This window comes from Mya arenaria, chromosome 3, assembly GCF_026914265.1.
Source record: "Mya arenaria isolate MELC-2E11 chromosome 3, ASM2691426v1".
Classification (NCBI taxonomy): domain Eukaryota; kingdom Metazoa; phylum Mollusca; class Bivalvia; order Myida; family Myidae; genus Mya; species Mya arenaria.
Window position 1 is genome coordinate 59,416,037 of NC_069124.1, and position 14,758 is coordinate 59,430,794.

A 14,758-nucleotide genomic window follows, 5' to 3' on the forward strand; every position below is an offset into this window, starting at 1 on the left:
ACCTGGAAAGTTAAAACACGGCCCTTTTCCCCGGTAAACCCCCGGACCTGGGGGGGGGGGGGGGCGTGGGTACAATTGACTGAAGCATTAGTGTGCATATGATTTTCAGCTTATGGACAAGAAAACATCTAATTCAACAATCACAGCAACACAATGAGATCCCTATTTTAAAGAAATAATGCCACCTTTCATTAATTCATTAATCAATTATATCAACCATTAATATATATTCATTAATTCATTCATTTATTCAGTTTATACATTGAAAAACTTGACATTTCTCAAGGCAAAAGAAATAAAAAAGTGAGCCGCTTTCATAAAGATAAGAGCCTTTTCCCTTCATGCATTAAAAAACAATCTTAATTCATTATAAATGTCTTAAAAACCCTAATTTATTGCTTATTTCAATAGCCAGCTTGGTTGCTGTAGCCATAGAGGAATTTTCAAGGACAAGAACCAGTGCTGGTCAAAATGTGGTTTTCCATACTGGCTCTCGGCAAGGATTTCCGAGAAAGGAATACCGTCTCCAAGTAAGGAGAATTTCTAAGCATGTCTGGTTTTCATGTTTTCAAAATGCATCTGGGTACTCAATAAGATGAGATTAAACTTTGAGTTGTTAAAAACTGATTGCAAAATGTCCAAAAGACTATATATTTCATAAAATTTGTCCTGAAAATCCTTGAATTCATGAACTTTTCTGCATATTAATCACATTGATGACTACATAATAGGTTGTGTATGCCTCAAATGAGTGTTTACAGGCCTTTTTCAAACTTAAACAGTAGTGGCAGAAAGTTTTATCAGTGTAAAACATTGCTTTTGTGTCTTGATTGCAGATCATGATGTGCCAATAAGCTCCAGTTAGCTGCGGCTTTTTCCACCGGCGGTAGTCCTGCAATCTGAATCCAGGAGATGCAGTTCTGAATCCAAAATTTCAGAAGAATGAAGATGTTAGTCAACTCTGTAGTACTTGTTTGTGTGTAAATGATTCCAAAGAGTGAGATTTATAGCAAATAAGCAACTTATAGACAATGGTGAAGTGCTGTACTCTGAATTTAATGCCAAATCTAGCCTTCAAAACAGATACTTACAGTAAAAAGGTTTTAAAAATGAGCATAATAATGCTATCTCTGCATTTTCTACATCATGTAGCCACCTAAATAATGAAAACACTAGCAGTTGTCATGAATCTTTCAGTTTTGGTGTTTTTTTTCCATTTCCTTTGTTGCCCTATTTGTCCCAGAAGCAAACAATTTGGCATATAGTGGTGTTTAGACTGTCCATAAACACATGATCACTAAATTTCTTTTGTTAAACTGAGCAGTTCTGTTAACTTTGTATACAAGTGGACCAGAAAAGCAAACTTTTGACAACTTGAAGCATTTCAGTTTGGCTCTATGTCATTTTTTATATAAAACACTAAGCCGATGAAGTGGAAAAACCTTATTTTGCTTAGAAAAAAATCTTTAAAAAGTAGGCAGGCCATATTTTGTGGTCTGTTCTATAGACACTATTTAAAGCTACAAGGAAAACTTTACTTTGTCAAATTATTCCAATGCATAAGGAAATAATGGCTCTTCAAAAGTTTGCGGCTTACCATTTGAGGGAAAAAGCTGTTTTTACTTTTTTATGAAAATACCACAGGTGCTAATACTCTCATTTAGTTTTTAATATATCATTGCCAAACTTTCAGTATGTGTTGCATATAGCCTTAAGTTGAACTATAGGCACGTTGAATGTTATTGTTTTGATTCGGTCTGCTCGCGCATGCGTAGACCACTGGTTGGCAAAATACATGGCGGAAACCAATACGGATGTATCGAAGTTACCGAAACAAATTTCAAATTTAGACCAAGTTGCGTCGGATAGATACATAGAAAAGTTAAATGTTGGTGGAGTTCAGCTTCCAGATCCGTACAGCGTTGCTGTAAAAAGATGGGACAGCGATGTAAGCAAGTGGCCAAGTGTGCTATATCCTGATATTTACAATTACTTGAAAAACTGTCCGGGACTGTACACAGCTGAATCACTGAAAGCCTAAAAGTCTCTAGACGGATATAATTATTTCCATTGTGGACATGTGCAGCAGGTTTTGTACCATGAATTAAGCAAAGAGTCAACCGCTTGCTTACTGAAGACGAAAGTGACTCCATCACAAAGAGTGAATGACAAGCCACATGAGACTTGGGTTTGCATCGACAAAAAGGGAGGTCATGTGATCAGCGCTCACTGCAATTGCAAAGCTGGGTATGTACTTTTTAAGTTTATGATTGTATATTTTTCTTGGTGGCTTATACAATTTAGTAAGACAATAATAAACATTAATTAATGAGAATAAATTTCATTATTAAACCAGTTATTGAACCAGGCATCAAGTTAATGCCAGAGTGTCAATATAAATGGGGAATCATGAAAGTTGAAGTACCTTAAACGTATCGGCTATTTCAAAAATATGCTTGAAAAGCATTGTAAATTTATTTCAAGTATTATAAAAAAAAATTCTGATTGGGTGAAGTTTGTAGTCACATTGCTGCTTTGCTGTTCAAGATGATGTCTGCAGCATTTTATGGCCTCAATGAAAAGTCAAGGACAAGTGTCTCCTGTGCTTGGAACCAGTTTTATAGGAAAAAGGTAAACAGTGATACAATAGGCTAATAATGTTTTTTAATTGTCACACACAAGAATGTTTACCTCTGTGATAATCTCTAAATTTGTTTGCTTATATATGTTATCCAAAATCTTTCAAAAAACAATTTCGTCTTTATATTTCTTATTTTTTGTATGCATTTTTCAGGTGCAGCCAAAACCTGTGGACATGATTAATTTCGACAACCCAAAACCTCTCCGGAAGAAGCGCCGTCGAAGAGTCCTTTCCACTTCTGTCGAGAACGATGATGGGTTTGACGCAGCCGAGGCACTCCGCAGTCTAAAGCGCATTTGCCCTTCCGCATGTATCCTGACTAAAGGCGACTCTGACACTGACACTGCATCAGAAGATGAAGACTTACCACCAGTTAGTATTTTATTTCTTTGTCTGCATTTAGTGCATTAAGCCTATTACAGAATAACACATAAATCTGAAATCGAGTAAGAACTCAGATCTTAAATGCTATACTTTTAAATTATTAACTGTCAGAGCATTGTGTCAAATTATTACGCTTATTTTACAGGATGATTTACATTAAATAACACAACATAGCTTTATGGAGAATTTGCTTTTTTCAGGTGCTGAGCGGATTCCATGAGGTGAAACATGAGTCACTGAGCCCTACAGACCTAAAAGACAAATGTCAGCGATTTGTTCGCGACTTTCAAGTACTACCCCAACAGGTCATGAATCTCGAGGCGATGACAAAGGGCCAACAAGACAGTGTTCTGTGGCAACGTCAGAGAAGGGGGCGAATAACAGCCACAACAGCACATGATGTTCTGACCTTAAAGCAAGCAACAACAAAGTCAAATGTGCTGAAGAAAATAATGAAGTACTATGAGTGTGACCTTTTACGTCTTGATGCCCTTAAGTTTGGCAGACAGCACGAAGAAACAGCAAGATCAATGTATAGTGATAAAATGAGGCAAAGTCATGAACACTTTAATGTATCTGATTGTGGGCTTTTTGTTGACAGCACATTCCCATTGTTTGCAGCTACACCCGATGGACTCAGGAAAAGTTCATGTCATGGCAAGGGGCTTGTAGAGATCAAGTGCTCATACAAACATAGAGGCTCAAAAATAGAAGACATTAAGGATCAGACTTTCTTCCTTAATAGTGACAATAAACTGAAAACTAACCACCGCTACTATTCACAAATTCAGTTTCAAATGTATGTTTCTGGGAACACATTTTGCAATTTTGTGGTGTTCACATACAAAGGAATAGTAATACAGACTGTACCCTATGATCCTGAGTTTGTAAATAGGTTAATTAAAAAGTGTACAGATTTTGCGATAAATGATCTTGTACCTGAGATTATTCAACACAAGTTGAACATGTAAAAATAATTTAACCTTGTGAAATATACATAAATGTCCTAACTGTTTTTGACTGTATTCTTCGAATTGTTGTATTAAGCTTTCAGGATTGTTCAATACTATGATACAGTGTGCGAAATTAACGGTAGCCCTATCGCCCGTGGCGATAGAATAATGGCCCGGGCGACGAGAAAACCGCAAACGATCGTCCGATTGGCGATAAAAATCTCGTAAGTTGAAACATAAAAACCGACATGGAATAATAAACAATGACACCGTTTGCTAACTTCCGGTATTGTATATTTTCCGTCGCAGTGATCTCCCTTCGATTACGCTATTCAAAGGAAAGTAAACAGTACTGGCAAGCGTCCGTTATTCAGTACAGTATAGCGGTACGGATTTTGTACGGGACTTTCGTTGTTTTCTTTGTATACGATATCGTTCTTAACCTTGGGTTTGTGGTAGTCGAGGACGCTAAAGCTGACATCATGATAACTGGCCTGAAGTACACGGCGGGTTCACTCCCAGGAAAACGCCGGAAAACACAAAGTTCAACTCAAAATGATGCAGAAAAAAAGGCAAAACGCCAGAAATACGAAAAAGAGGTGATTTAAATGAAAAATAAATTGTTTGAATTGAACTTGAAGGTCATTTTTGTTGACTATGTACTGTACTTTATTATTACCATCCAATTTAAAAGTTATGCGGCCAAATACGCGTCAGATATGTTTCAAAAGTTTTAAATTTTAATAAAATAAAAATAAATGTCAAATTAACAGTGACTCGTGCTGAAGAAAATTATTTGATTCTGATATTGGTTTCAAACTGCAAGCTTTCATGATTTTTTTAACATGAACACAAATAATAATAATAAAAAAAAGAATTATTATAATATTGATAATAATAATATAAACAAATTTATTATTATATATATTTATTCAGATCAGAGAACGAGCATTCAAGCCTTCCTGGAAGGTAGACAGGGATTGGCTTTAGTATGATGAGGCATCAAAGAAAATGAGGTGCCAGACCTGCATTGATTTTTATAACAATGATGAACGTAGGAGTATGCTGAGGCCAGAAAGCATGAAATGGCTAGATGGTACGGATGCCCTAAAAAAGACTACATTACAAAACATGAAGGTTCCAATTCACACAAGTATGCTTCTGAAAGAAAGCCCCCCAAGCCCTCTGCGATTGGCTAGACATCCGCAGCTAAGGCATTAAAGAATTTGAGAAATGCTGATAAGGTTAAGACCTCTTATAAGTTCAGGAATGCGCATGCCATTGCAAAATGGAACTTGTCCTTCAAGTCGTATGTAAGATTATGTAAACTTGATCATGCGAAAGGGCTCAATGTAAATAGCACCTATGAAAATGATAAATCAGCAAGGGAATTAATTGCATATATAGCTAGGGATAAAATGAACACAATCTCAAATGTTGTTGATGCAGCAAAGTATGTGTCTGTCACCTTGGATGGTTGCACTGACTCCTCTGGCACAGAACAAGAGTCTATCTATGTCCATTTCGCACTTGAAGGTACTGTACACCAGCATTTTGTTTGCTTCACTTCTCCTAATACAACATCAGCTGATGACATTTATCAATCACTCAAAAGTTGTCTTGATTACTATTTGCCAGGGGTTCAAAGCAAACTTGTAGGACTTACGTCTGATGGGGCATCGAATATGATGGGTGTACGGAGAGGTCTAGCAGCACTACTAAAACAAGACCATCTAGAGCTTGTGGCAACACATTGTTTGGCTCATCGTCTTGAGTTGGGCGTTCGGGATGCTTTCAAGAAGCACCAGAACTATGATAAACTTATAACTCTCCTGGTTGGCTTGTTCTACTTTAATGCTAAAAGTAGTAAGCAGAAAAAGGAGTTGTTGCAGGCATATGAAGCCCTGAAAATGAAGCCCCTTGTCCCAACAAGAGCTGGTGGAACAAGATGGGTACCACACATCCACCTTGCGGCAACAGTCCTTACTAAGGGGTACAAAGCCATCACAACACAACTTGCCAATGCCTCACACAAAAACCCGAAGGCTGAAGGGTTATACAAGCTTGCCACAGATTTCAACGTGGTGTCCTTTCTTCTTCTTGTGAAGGTTTGTTAACACTAAAATGTAAAAAGTAAAACTTGTTTTAACACCACGTTAACAGACATCAATAAGAAATGCTAATTGAAAATTAATTACAAACTTATTTACAGTTAATTTTCTAAGCTAACACTAAATTACGCGAACGTTTCTCTACAGCTACAAAAATGCAATTATATTCTATATACACATCATGTAAATATATACAAAAACTAACCGTATTAACTGCTAAAACTGGATAATTTTATAAAAATCAAAAATACTGACTGCGTAGGACTTGTCTTTTAATGAGCTAGATGACGTCATTTTAGAGCGCACAAGTTTTTTTTGGCAATTTGTGTACATTTTTGTATGCTTTTTTACAGGAGATACTCGGGCAGGTACAGAAACTCTCCCTCATGCTGCAACGGAAAGATACCAACCTAGGAGAAGTTGTCCTGATGAAGTCAGTGACCGTTGAGTGTCTAACTGATCTCCAGACCAAGTAATAATTTGTAATAAATAACCTTAACTTTTTATACGACTTGCAATGATCCGACAATTTAAACAGTTCAATTTTATAAATAAATGTTGCAACATATTTCATTAGTAGCATTGACGTTTGCTTTATGAGTCATTGTAATAATATAATTGAAATACGTACAATAGGCCTATCAAAACATTGGACGATGTACTGGCAAAGGGAGAAATGGATGGGGTTAGCTTGAGGGGTAGACACCCCTCAATGTCTTACAGAGCTGCCTTGGTCCAGTCTGTGTCCGACCAAATCTCATTAAGGTTCTCCAAAGATGAAAGTCTGCTAGAGGCAGCTGAGATTGTTAACTTTAAGATCTGTTCAGACTCTTCCAATAGACAAGAAAAAAGTGGTGAATGCCCAGTTGTGTTTATATTTCTTGTTCAACAGTTGACTTGGCAGTTGTCATAGTTGATAAGTTAATACGACTGTTTAATTTATGCTGTTTTCTTTGAGTTTCATGTTTACAATAGTACAGTTCAGTTCAGTTCATGCATGCACACATACTTAAGTTAGGCACACTACCTTGGATTTTTATTTAGAAATAACAAAATTTAATGTCATAAAACAGTGTCATTTTAAATACTAATTCAAGTAATTATTAGAGACAAAGTATTTGCTATTGATCAAATTAAGACCGAAACTGTTATTACTTCATATTCAGACTTCGGTGATGACTACATAGAGAGCATAGCCGAGATGTGTCTCTCTATCGTGGACAAGGAGGACTTGATGCCGGAATGGTCCTTCATGAAAGCAATCATTTACAAAAGGTAATATACATCATAAAACTATTACATGTATTCCTTTATGTGAAAAGAATACAATATCATTGTTTAATTTATATAAAATCATTTCATGCCATTGAATTGTTTTCAGATATGGATCTTCAGTGGGAAAGCTACAATGGCCAAATGTTGCTCGAGCATTGAAGGGGCTGGGGGTTGAAAAGGCCCTTAATCTGATAGACTTCGTGCTTAGCCTACCACCAACTTCTGTCTTCAATGAGAGGTCATTCTCCCAAATGAAGCTTATGAAAACTGGTAAGCCAAAGGGACTAACATGTCTAGTATTTTAAATAAGCCAATTAGAAGTTCTGCATAAAAATAATTTTATACTGATTTATAAAATTGTATGATATAATTTTAGATCGCCGTAATCACATGAAAAGTGAAACAATGACTGATGTCATGGTAGTAAAACTTGAGACCGAGGATGTGGAGGAATTTGATCCATCACCCGGCATTGACCTGTGGGCGGTAAGTCATTTAAGTCATCGGACTTGCACTGCACCAATTATTGCTCATTAAATTAGTACAATGTATTATATAAACATATTCAATACACTTATAACTGCCAGCATAATAAAGTTATACCCAATTATTGTTGCAAAGTATAAGATTAAATTATGAATTTTCAATTAAAATATGCAACCTGTTGCCATTTAACAAAGCTTTTTTTCCTCAGAGTTCATCTACCAGGCCAAGAAGGCCTACACTTACCAGACGAAAGGGCATAAAATTAGCACAGGCAGAAGGGGGAAACAAGCCAGTAGGTGTTGAAATTATTGATGAGGTTGAGGAAGAAGAGGAGGAGGAAGAAAAGGAGGTGGGGGAAGAAGAGGCGAAACAGACAGAGGGAGAAGACAAGCAGGAAGTGGGAGTTGATCTGGATGCAGCTAGACCATCAGGCACCCCTATGGCTGAAGATTTTGACAACGATTCAGCATACGACTCTTATGAGGACATTGAAATGAATGAAAAGAACATTTTGAGATTTGCTTGTGGCAATACTTTGTCAAACTGTAATACTGAATAAAATAGAATAATTTCCAAGTCTTTTTTCAATTACTATTGTTAATTTTGTGTAAGATTAAAATTTATCACAATTTATGGTAGGGCTACATAACTTTAGCTTGGGTTATGAATCATTGAGAGTCTGTAGCCCCACTGGCTATCATTGTCAAAATGATAATTTCGCATACTGCTATGCCTTTACCTTATTTTATTATGTACTTAATTTTCATTGTATTGTGAAGCTTGATATTTTTTACTCCTTTGCAAAAAGCATTGTTTGTAGTTTGTATTTTTGTTCCATTTTTATATGATAACATGTAAATAAAGAGATTACATCAAAATTGTGTTTCTCGTTTAGCTCACACTCTCATATAAATAAAGGTTGATTTTTACACTTTTTACATTTAATAATGTTGTAAGGCCATCCTTAAATAGTGTTCGTTTTTCGGGCCATGTTGGAACAAAAGAGGAACAACAATATATTTTACTTTGTCATTTCTTCAAAGTCTGTCAGATGACTGCAAATAAATATTTGTTTAATTTGGCCATATAGAAAACAAAAACAAAAGAAGATAAAGTTCATTCTCATTTTAATACTTCCAGTGACTTCATTTAAATTAGCTTCCAATAAGTTACATGTATAAGAAATATACCATTTATCAAGCATTAAACAGCACATTCAAAAGCACATTATAAGCATACATAAGTTATAAATATGTCTTTGAGTAGTAAATAATTTAAGCTTCCTGCTTTAAGCATTAACATTAATGTACACTAATTAACATGAACATAAAAGTTACTTCACAAGTTTGGGGAGAAGGTTTGTGAAAGCCGCACAAATTGTCAAAATAGAATTTGCGTGTCTAATTAAAGAAATAGGTTAGGTGTTTTTCAAAATTTGAAATCTTTTTACACGCTCAATTGCCCTCTCAACATGTATGCGAGACTTTGAGAGTCTTCTCGCACATTCCACTTCCCTCTGTGAGAACTGACTTTTCCCTTTCGCAAATGGTGGTATTGCCAGAGATGCTCCATGGGCTGCTAGTTCATCAGCAATGAGGAAGCCCCTATCGGCAAGAACAAGGTCACCTACTTCAAGAAGCTCATAGAATCAAGATCGTGCTGTGATCTCCTTGTCAGATACTCGCCCGTCCCAGCACTTCGATAGGAAACTAACTGATCCATAGGGTGTTATGCCAATTAGGAATTTCAGGGTATTGTGACTTTTATAGTTAGACCATGTAGAAGCCCTAGCATCAAGATTTGTTGGCCTTTGAATGAAAATCTCACTAAAGTCAATAATTACACGACACTTTTTGTAGTTCTTTTTGAATGTTCTTGGCATGTTTTTCATAATAGCATCTTTTGAAGGCCATTGCAAAAGAAATTTGAGTCGTTTTGCGAGATTAGGCAAGCTTTGAGTCAACACTCTTGACACCTGTGTTGGGCATGTCTGGAATCTCATAGCAAGGTCATTATTAGTGAGATTTAACTTATGTTTCATCACCACCATTAGCAGTACATTGCCCCGGCAAAGCTTTCCGGTTGGTTTTATGACATCAGATACTGTTGCCAGAAGCCAGGTAAACATTGTCATTGATTGCAGACCAGTCAATGTTGATACCTCACGGTTGCCAAGGTTCTTGTATGAAAAATTTGTTTTCTTTATCTGCTCTTAAGTCTCTATTTTCACACATAAGGCGCTGATGATCCTTCTGCAGGGATGTATAGTCTGCCTTCAGGTTGTCAAGCTCTTCCTGGATGGGATCAGGTCCTGGATCGGTGCCTGCAAGTATGAAATGACTTATGCTTTAGGCATATATACAGCTGCAGTCTGTGTGTTTGGACAGTTCTGGATTTATTATGTATGCATGTCTTTAATTAGCCTTCTATATAATTCTTAGTGTGATAGGATGCTAAGTTATTTTTTCAAGTACATAAAAGTTTAAAGCTTAATCTAATACCTTGGTCACACGATTGAGGTAGATCATGTCCTAACATCAGGAGTGCCTCAGCAATTTCGTCTTGGTCATTGGCTGGTTGGTGGTTTTCTTTGTCATTTGGTGTTAAGACAAGTCTGCGTCTCTGGAGGCGCTTGAACCTATCTGCTCGTGCAGGAGTCTGCTCAGGCTGCTTGGCTGTGGTAGCGAAACTGAATACACTCGGTATGTAATCCTGGTGATATTGGTCCTTGGACGGTGTTCCTGCCAATGTATGACAAATTATGTATATATAATATGGAGTTATAATTATTATTCACCTGTTGAACAATATGTCATAATATTCTTTTAGGGTCTAACCATTGATACCAAAACTGTAACAATTAAGCCAGCATTCTATACAGATAATACAAACATATCCCGGATACTTTACTACCAATTATTTTTGTCTGGTAGTAGATCTACTGGTACAGTAGCATTTTTACATCTCGAACACGAAAATGGGATGAGAATTAAAACACGATACAGTAGTACTTAAAACAATGACATAATTACTTAGTATCTTCGGCGAAATGCATGCTGCAAAGACGGTCATGATCCGAAGGCTCCCACAACTTAACATGTTGACGGTCGCTCAGGCTTCTTCTCCCAATAGCGAGTAACCACTTCAACCTTCTCTCTTTTTCTTTAGGAAATCTAAAGAAACGAACTCCAGAATCTTTCACAAAACGTTGTGTGCACCCTGGTGCAGAACAACTAGTCGGCATTCTGAGTTTTTGTTTACACTTTCTATAAATAACGCTGTCAAAAGTTCCCGCAATATTCACGCTCTGATTGTAAATAACAATGGCGGTGTTTTGCCAACCAGTTGTATTCGAGGCCGACCAGCAGGTGCGTGTGACGTCACGCTTCAATGTGCCCAGGAGTTTTGAAGTCTGTTTCTGAAAAAAATGTTGCTTAAATAGGCTCAAGACCACAGTTATCTGCCCCCTGTTGACCAAGATCCGGATGTGAATATAGAAAAAAGAGTGCTTGTGTTCAAGTATCAATATTTTATTAAAGTTGAATGAAAGAGAAGAAACAGGTGGCCTTTTTGCATAGAGCTTAACATAATTTGACACTTTATTTCAAAAACTGATAGTTTTCAGTGTAAAAATTGGAAAAATCATTGCCTGTGGAACTTTGTAAATTGGTTGTTTGTAGCCTTATTCCGTCTTGACCTCAGGTTCATGTCTTACTACTCAATTTTGTGAGAAAACGCAATAGTCCACCCTATGTTTTCTTGTTATTAAACTTTGTGTCTTGGATTGTTTTACAGCAGCCAGTTACTTGTTTTTCAATTGGGACTGTTTAAAAGTAAGAAGCCAAGTTAGTGTCTAAATGAAACATATATTAAAAATAGCTGTGGTCTCACGCCACATAGCATGCGCTTCTAAAAATATGCATTTTTTGGTTTCCCCAAGTCTGAGGTGGTAAGCGCTTATTAAAATGTATTGTGAATCTGGTTAAAACCGGTGTTTGCCTTATTTCTAAACGACATTTGCAACAAAATGACAGCTATTAAATGTGAACAAACAATAATTACAGAATAAATTGATTAAACTTGAAAGTTGTGTTATGGTAAAAATCTTATATATATATATGTATATAAATGTAACTGTGTTCGGTATGATAAATAAATATTGCATGGCTTCCAGTGTGACAGTACATATTGTCAACATTCGGGTAAATATTTATATAATGACATATTTTGGGATATTACTCAGGACAAAAACATTGTACGTATATGCTTAAGAAGACTTTATATCAAAGTAATAGCACTGTTTTTGTCATAGTTTAGGGATAGAGTTTCTATCCTATTTTTATCAGAAATTAAACAGCTTTTTATGTAATTTATTTTCTGACATGTGTGATACCTTTTTTTCATTTATTGTGATTTCTGATGTTAAAGCTGCACTCTCACAGATTGAACGTTTTGACAACTTTTTTATTTTTTGTCTTCGAACGAACAAGTTTTTGCGTAAATATCTGCAAACCAATGATAAAAGACTTCTGAAAAAAATATCAGATCACAGCTTTTCATATTTCCGTCCCAAAAACGATGTTTTATGCATTTTTAATAAAGCGTTAGTAACGGTTTAAGCCAAAAAAAAATCTGCGATCTGCTCTTTTCTCAGCAGTCTTTCATCACTGGTAAGCAGATATTTACACACAAAATCTAATTCCAAGACAAATTTTTTTTAAAAAAGTTGTCAAAAGAGTAAATCTGTTAGAGTGCAGCTTTAAGTAACAGCAAAACTTTTACTGCATTTTGATATGTTCCTCCATAATCAAATGTGTGCAGAAATGACAACCTCAAATAAGTGGATTTTTCTTTATTTTATATCAATGCTTTAAAGGAAAACAATCAAAAGCAAAAAGTACTTGCTTTAGTTCATGTACAAGCAGGAAAGTTATTAACCACTTCTAAAATTGACAATCATGTACATTACACTGCTTAATTAAGACCATGTAGTAGTAACTTTCAATCCATTCTTTTTCAATAGATTATCAGTTATTCTTAGTATAAGCCTTAAATATATTTTAGCATTAACTTATTCATTCACTTATGTTGCCCTCCACATTCAAATGATAAAACATTTGAAACTTGTAAGGCTCACTTTTGTTTTCATTTTCAATTAAAAAAAAATCAGGCATTTTTTCTGTTACTTTTTTATATATTTATTTTCGAATTACAGACTTATTCTACAATTTTACTATAAACGAAACACTTATGTGATGGAAATATATTGCATATATTGAAAAAATATACTAGTAACTAGTTTTTGAAAATGGAAATAAACCCCTTAAATCTTTTGGTTTGAAAAAATGAAGTTTTAATAAGATGAGTAATGTTCTTATGTTTGACCCTTCCCTCAATGGGCAATTTATTGCATTCATATTTTTTATAAAAAACTTCCTTAACTTTTATTTTATTTGTATTTTTTTCTGTGTAAACAATATAGTTTTTTTCAAATGTGATAATGCTTTTGACATGTGATATTAAAAATAATTGTTTTATTTACTGTTAATCACGGATTATACTCATGCATTTGGTCAAAGGAATGTTTTACTGATGTTGCAGTTAAATCAACATATTTTATGAAATGGATAGTGTTGAAGTTAAATCTTCAAATATGAGTATTGAATGTTATTGTTACAAGAATATATACTCATCTTTTACTTTTTTTAAAAAATGTCTTCAGTATCAGCTGAATGCTCTTGTTTTATCCTCATTATGATTATATGCTACCTAGTTCTTGTTTATAATAATTGATAATTTATCTACTGCAACATATCTGTATGCATTTCACCTTACTCATTTACAATGGCCATGTGCATTTTTATCTCATATTTTATAGCTTTAGTTTATAAATGTATGTAGATAGTGTATCTATGTAAATTAAGGACTCATAAATAAACTGTGAAATACTTACTGCTTGCTTTATGGAAGGTGTGAAAGACCAATACTTATAAGGATTTACATCTGGTAATAGGAACCATTTCCTTCACACTACTTAGCCAATTTCTTTCACTTTGGTCTTAATTATGCACCAGTCAATTGTAACCACGCCCCCCCCCCAAGGTCCGGGTGTATACCGGGGATAGCCCGGGAAATAGGCCGTGTTTTTACCTTTCGGGTGGCCCCGGAGTGCCGGTTGAATGCGGTGGTTTTGTCTTCGCTTTAAATATAGCAAAGAATGGGCCTTACCTAGGGTCCCTGGGGTACGAGGGCATTTGGTGGGGATTTTACCATCTGTTCGTACCCGCAGGGCGGGGATTTTAGCCGGGGTTGGCTGGACCGAAATTCAACCTCCCCGCTATTCCCCGGACCTTAGTTTTCATGTGTATTTCATTTCTTTTGCTTCAGTCAGAAAACAGGTATTATTTCTGGCATATTGAATAATTGGGGGGGGGGGGGGGGCTTGGTTAAAATTACTGGTGCATTAATTAAATCGGTTTTGAAAACTAAATTGAAAAAAATGAGACATAACACATTGGTTTGGGATGGCATTAGCTATTAAAAATAACGAGTAATAGGAAATTAGATAAGCAAAACTTTTCTCACGTATTTTCGGAGTTGGACGGCAAACATTTCCATTCTTTAAACAGTTTTTACATTGATCTTGACGTAGGTAAAGAACTTAAGCGAACACGTTATATATTACCTTTTTGGACGTGTTAGCTGAAGAGAACGCCGTATCCAAACCCTACCAAAATTCGTGACATTTTTATGTCGCGCTGTTATTTCACTTGTATGCATTGTACACACAAAATAACTATATCCTCAGGTTAATTAAGTAAAATGTAGTTCACAAACGCATTCTCAAAACAAACAAAAAACGCTTTATAGATTAATTAATTTATCATTTTAATAAATCCAATTATAAG

General features: G+C 35.6%; 1 protein-coding gene across 2 annotated transcripts; it reads left to right on the forward strand.

Annotated features, from left to right (window-relative positions):
• The first annotated feature begins 2,529 nt into the window (after positions 1–2,529).
• On the forward strand, positions 2,530–3,107 carry LOC128226975 (uncharacterized). Of its 2 annotated transcripts, none has more exons than XM_052937115.1 (2): positions 2,530–2,631; positions 2,801–3,107. In XM_052937115.1, exons 1-2 carry the CDS (start codon positions 2,548–2,550, stop codon positions 3,050–3,052), a joined length of 336 nt encoding a protein of 111 aa, XP_052793075.1. In that variant the 5' UTR covers positions 2,530–2,547; the 3' UTR covers positions 3,053–3,107. The 2 variants fall into 2 exon arrangements, with proteins under 2 accessions (XP_052793075.1, XP_052793074.1); XM_052937114.1 differs by having other exon boundaries at positions 2,540–2,631; positions 2,795–3,107.
• Positions 3,108–14,758: the final 11,651 nt, after the last annotated feature.

Excerpts from the sequence above, each read along its gene's own strand:
- LOC128226975 (XM_052937114.1), top strand. The coding sequence starts at position 2,548 with ATGATGTCTGCAGCATTTTATGGCCTCAATGAAAAGTCAAGGACAAGT. Across the intron at positions 2,632-2,794 it reads ACCAGTTTTATAGGAAAAAG|GTGCAGCCAAAACCTGTGGA; the intron begins GTAAACAGTGAT and ends TGCATTTTTCAG.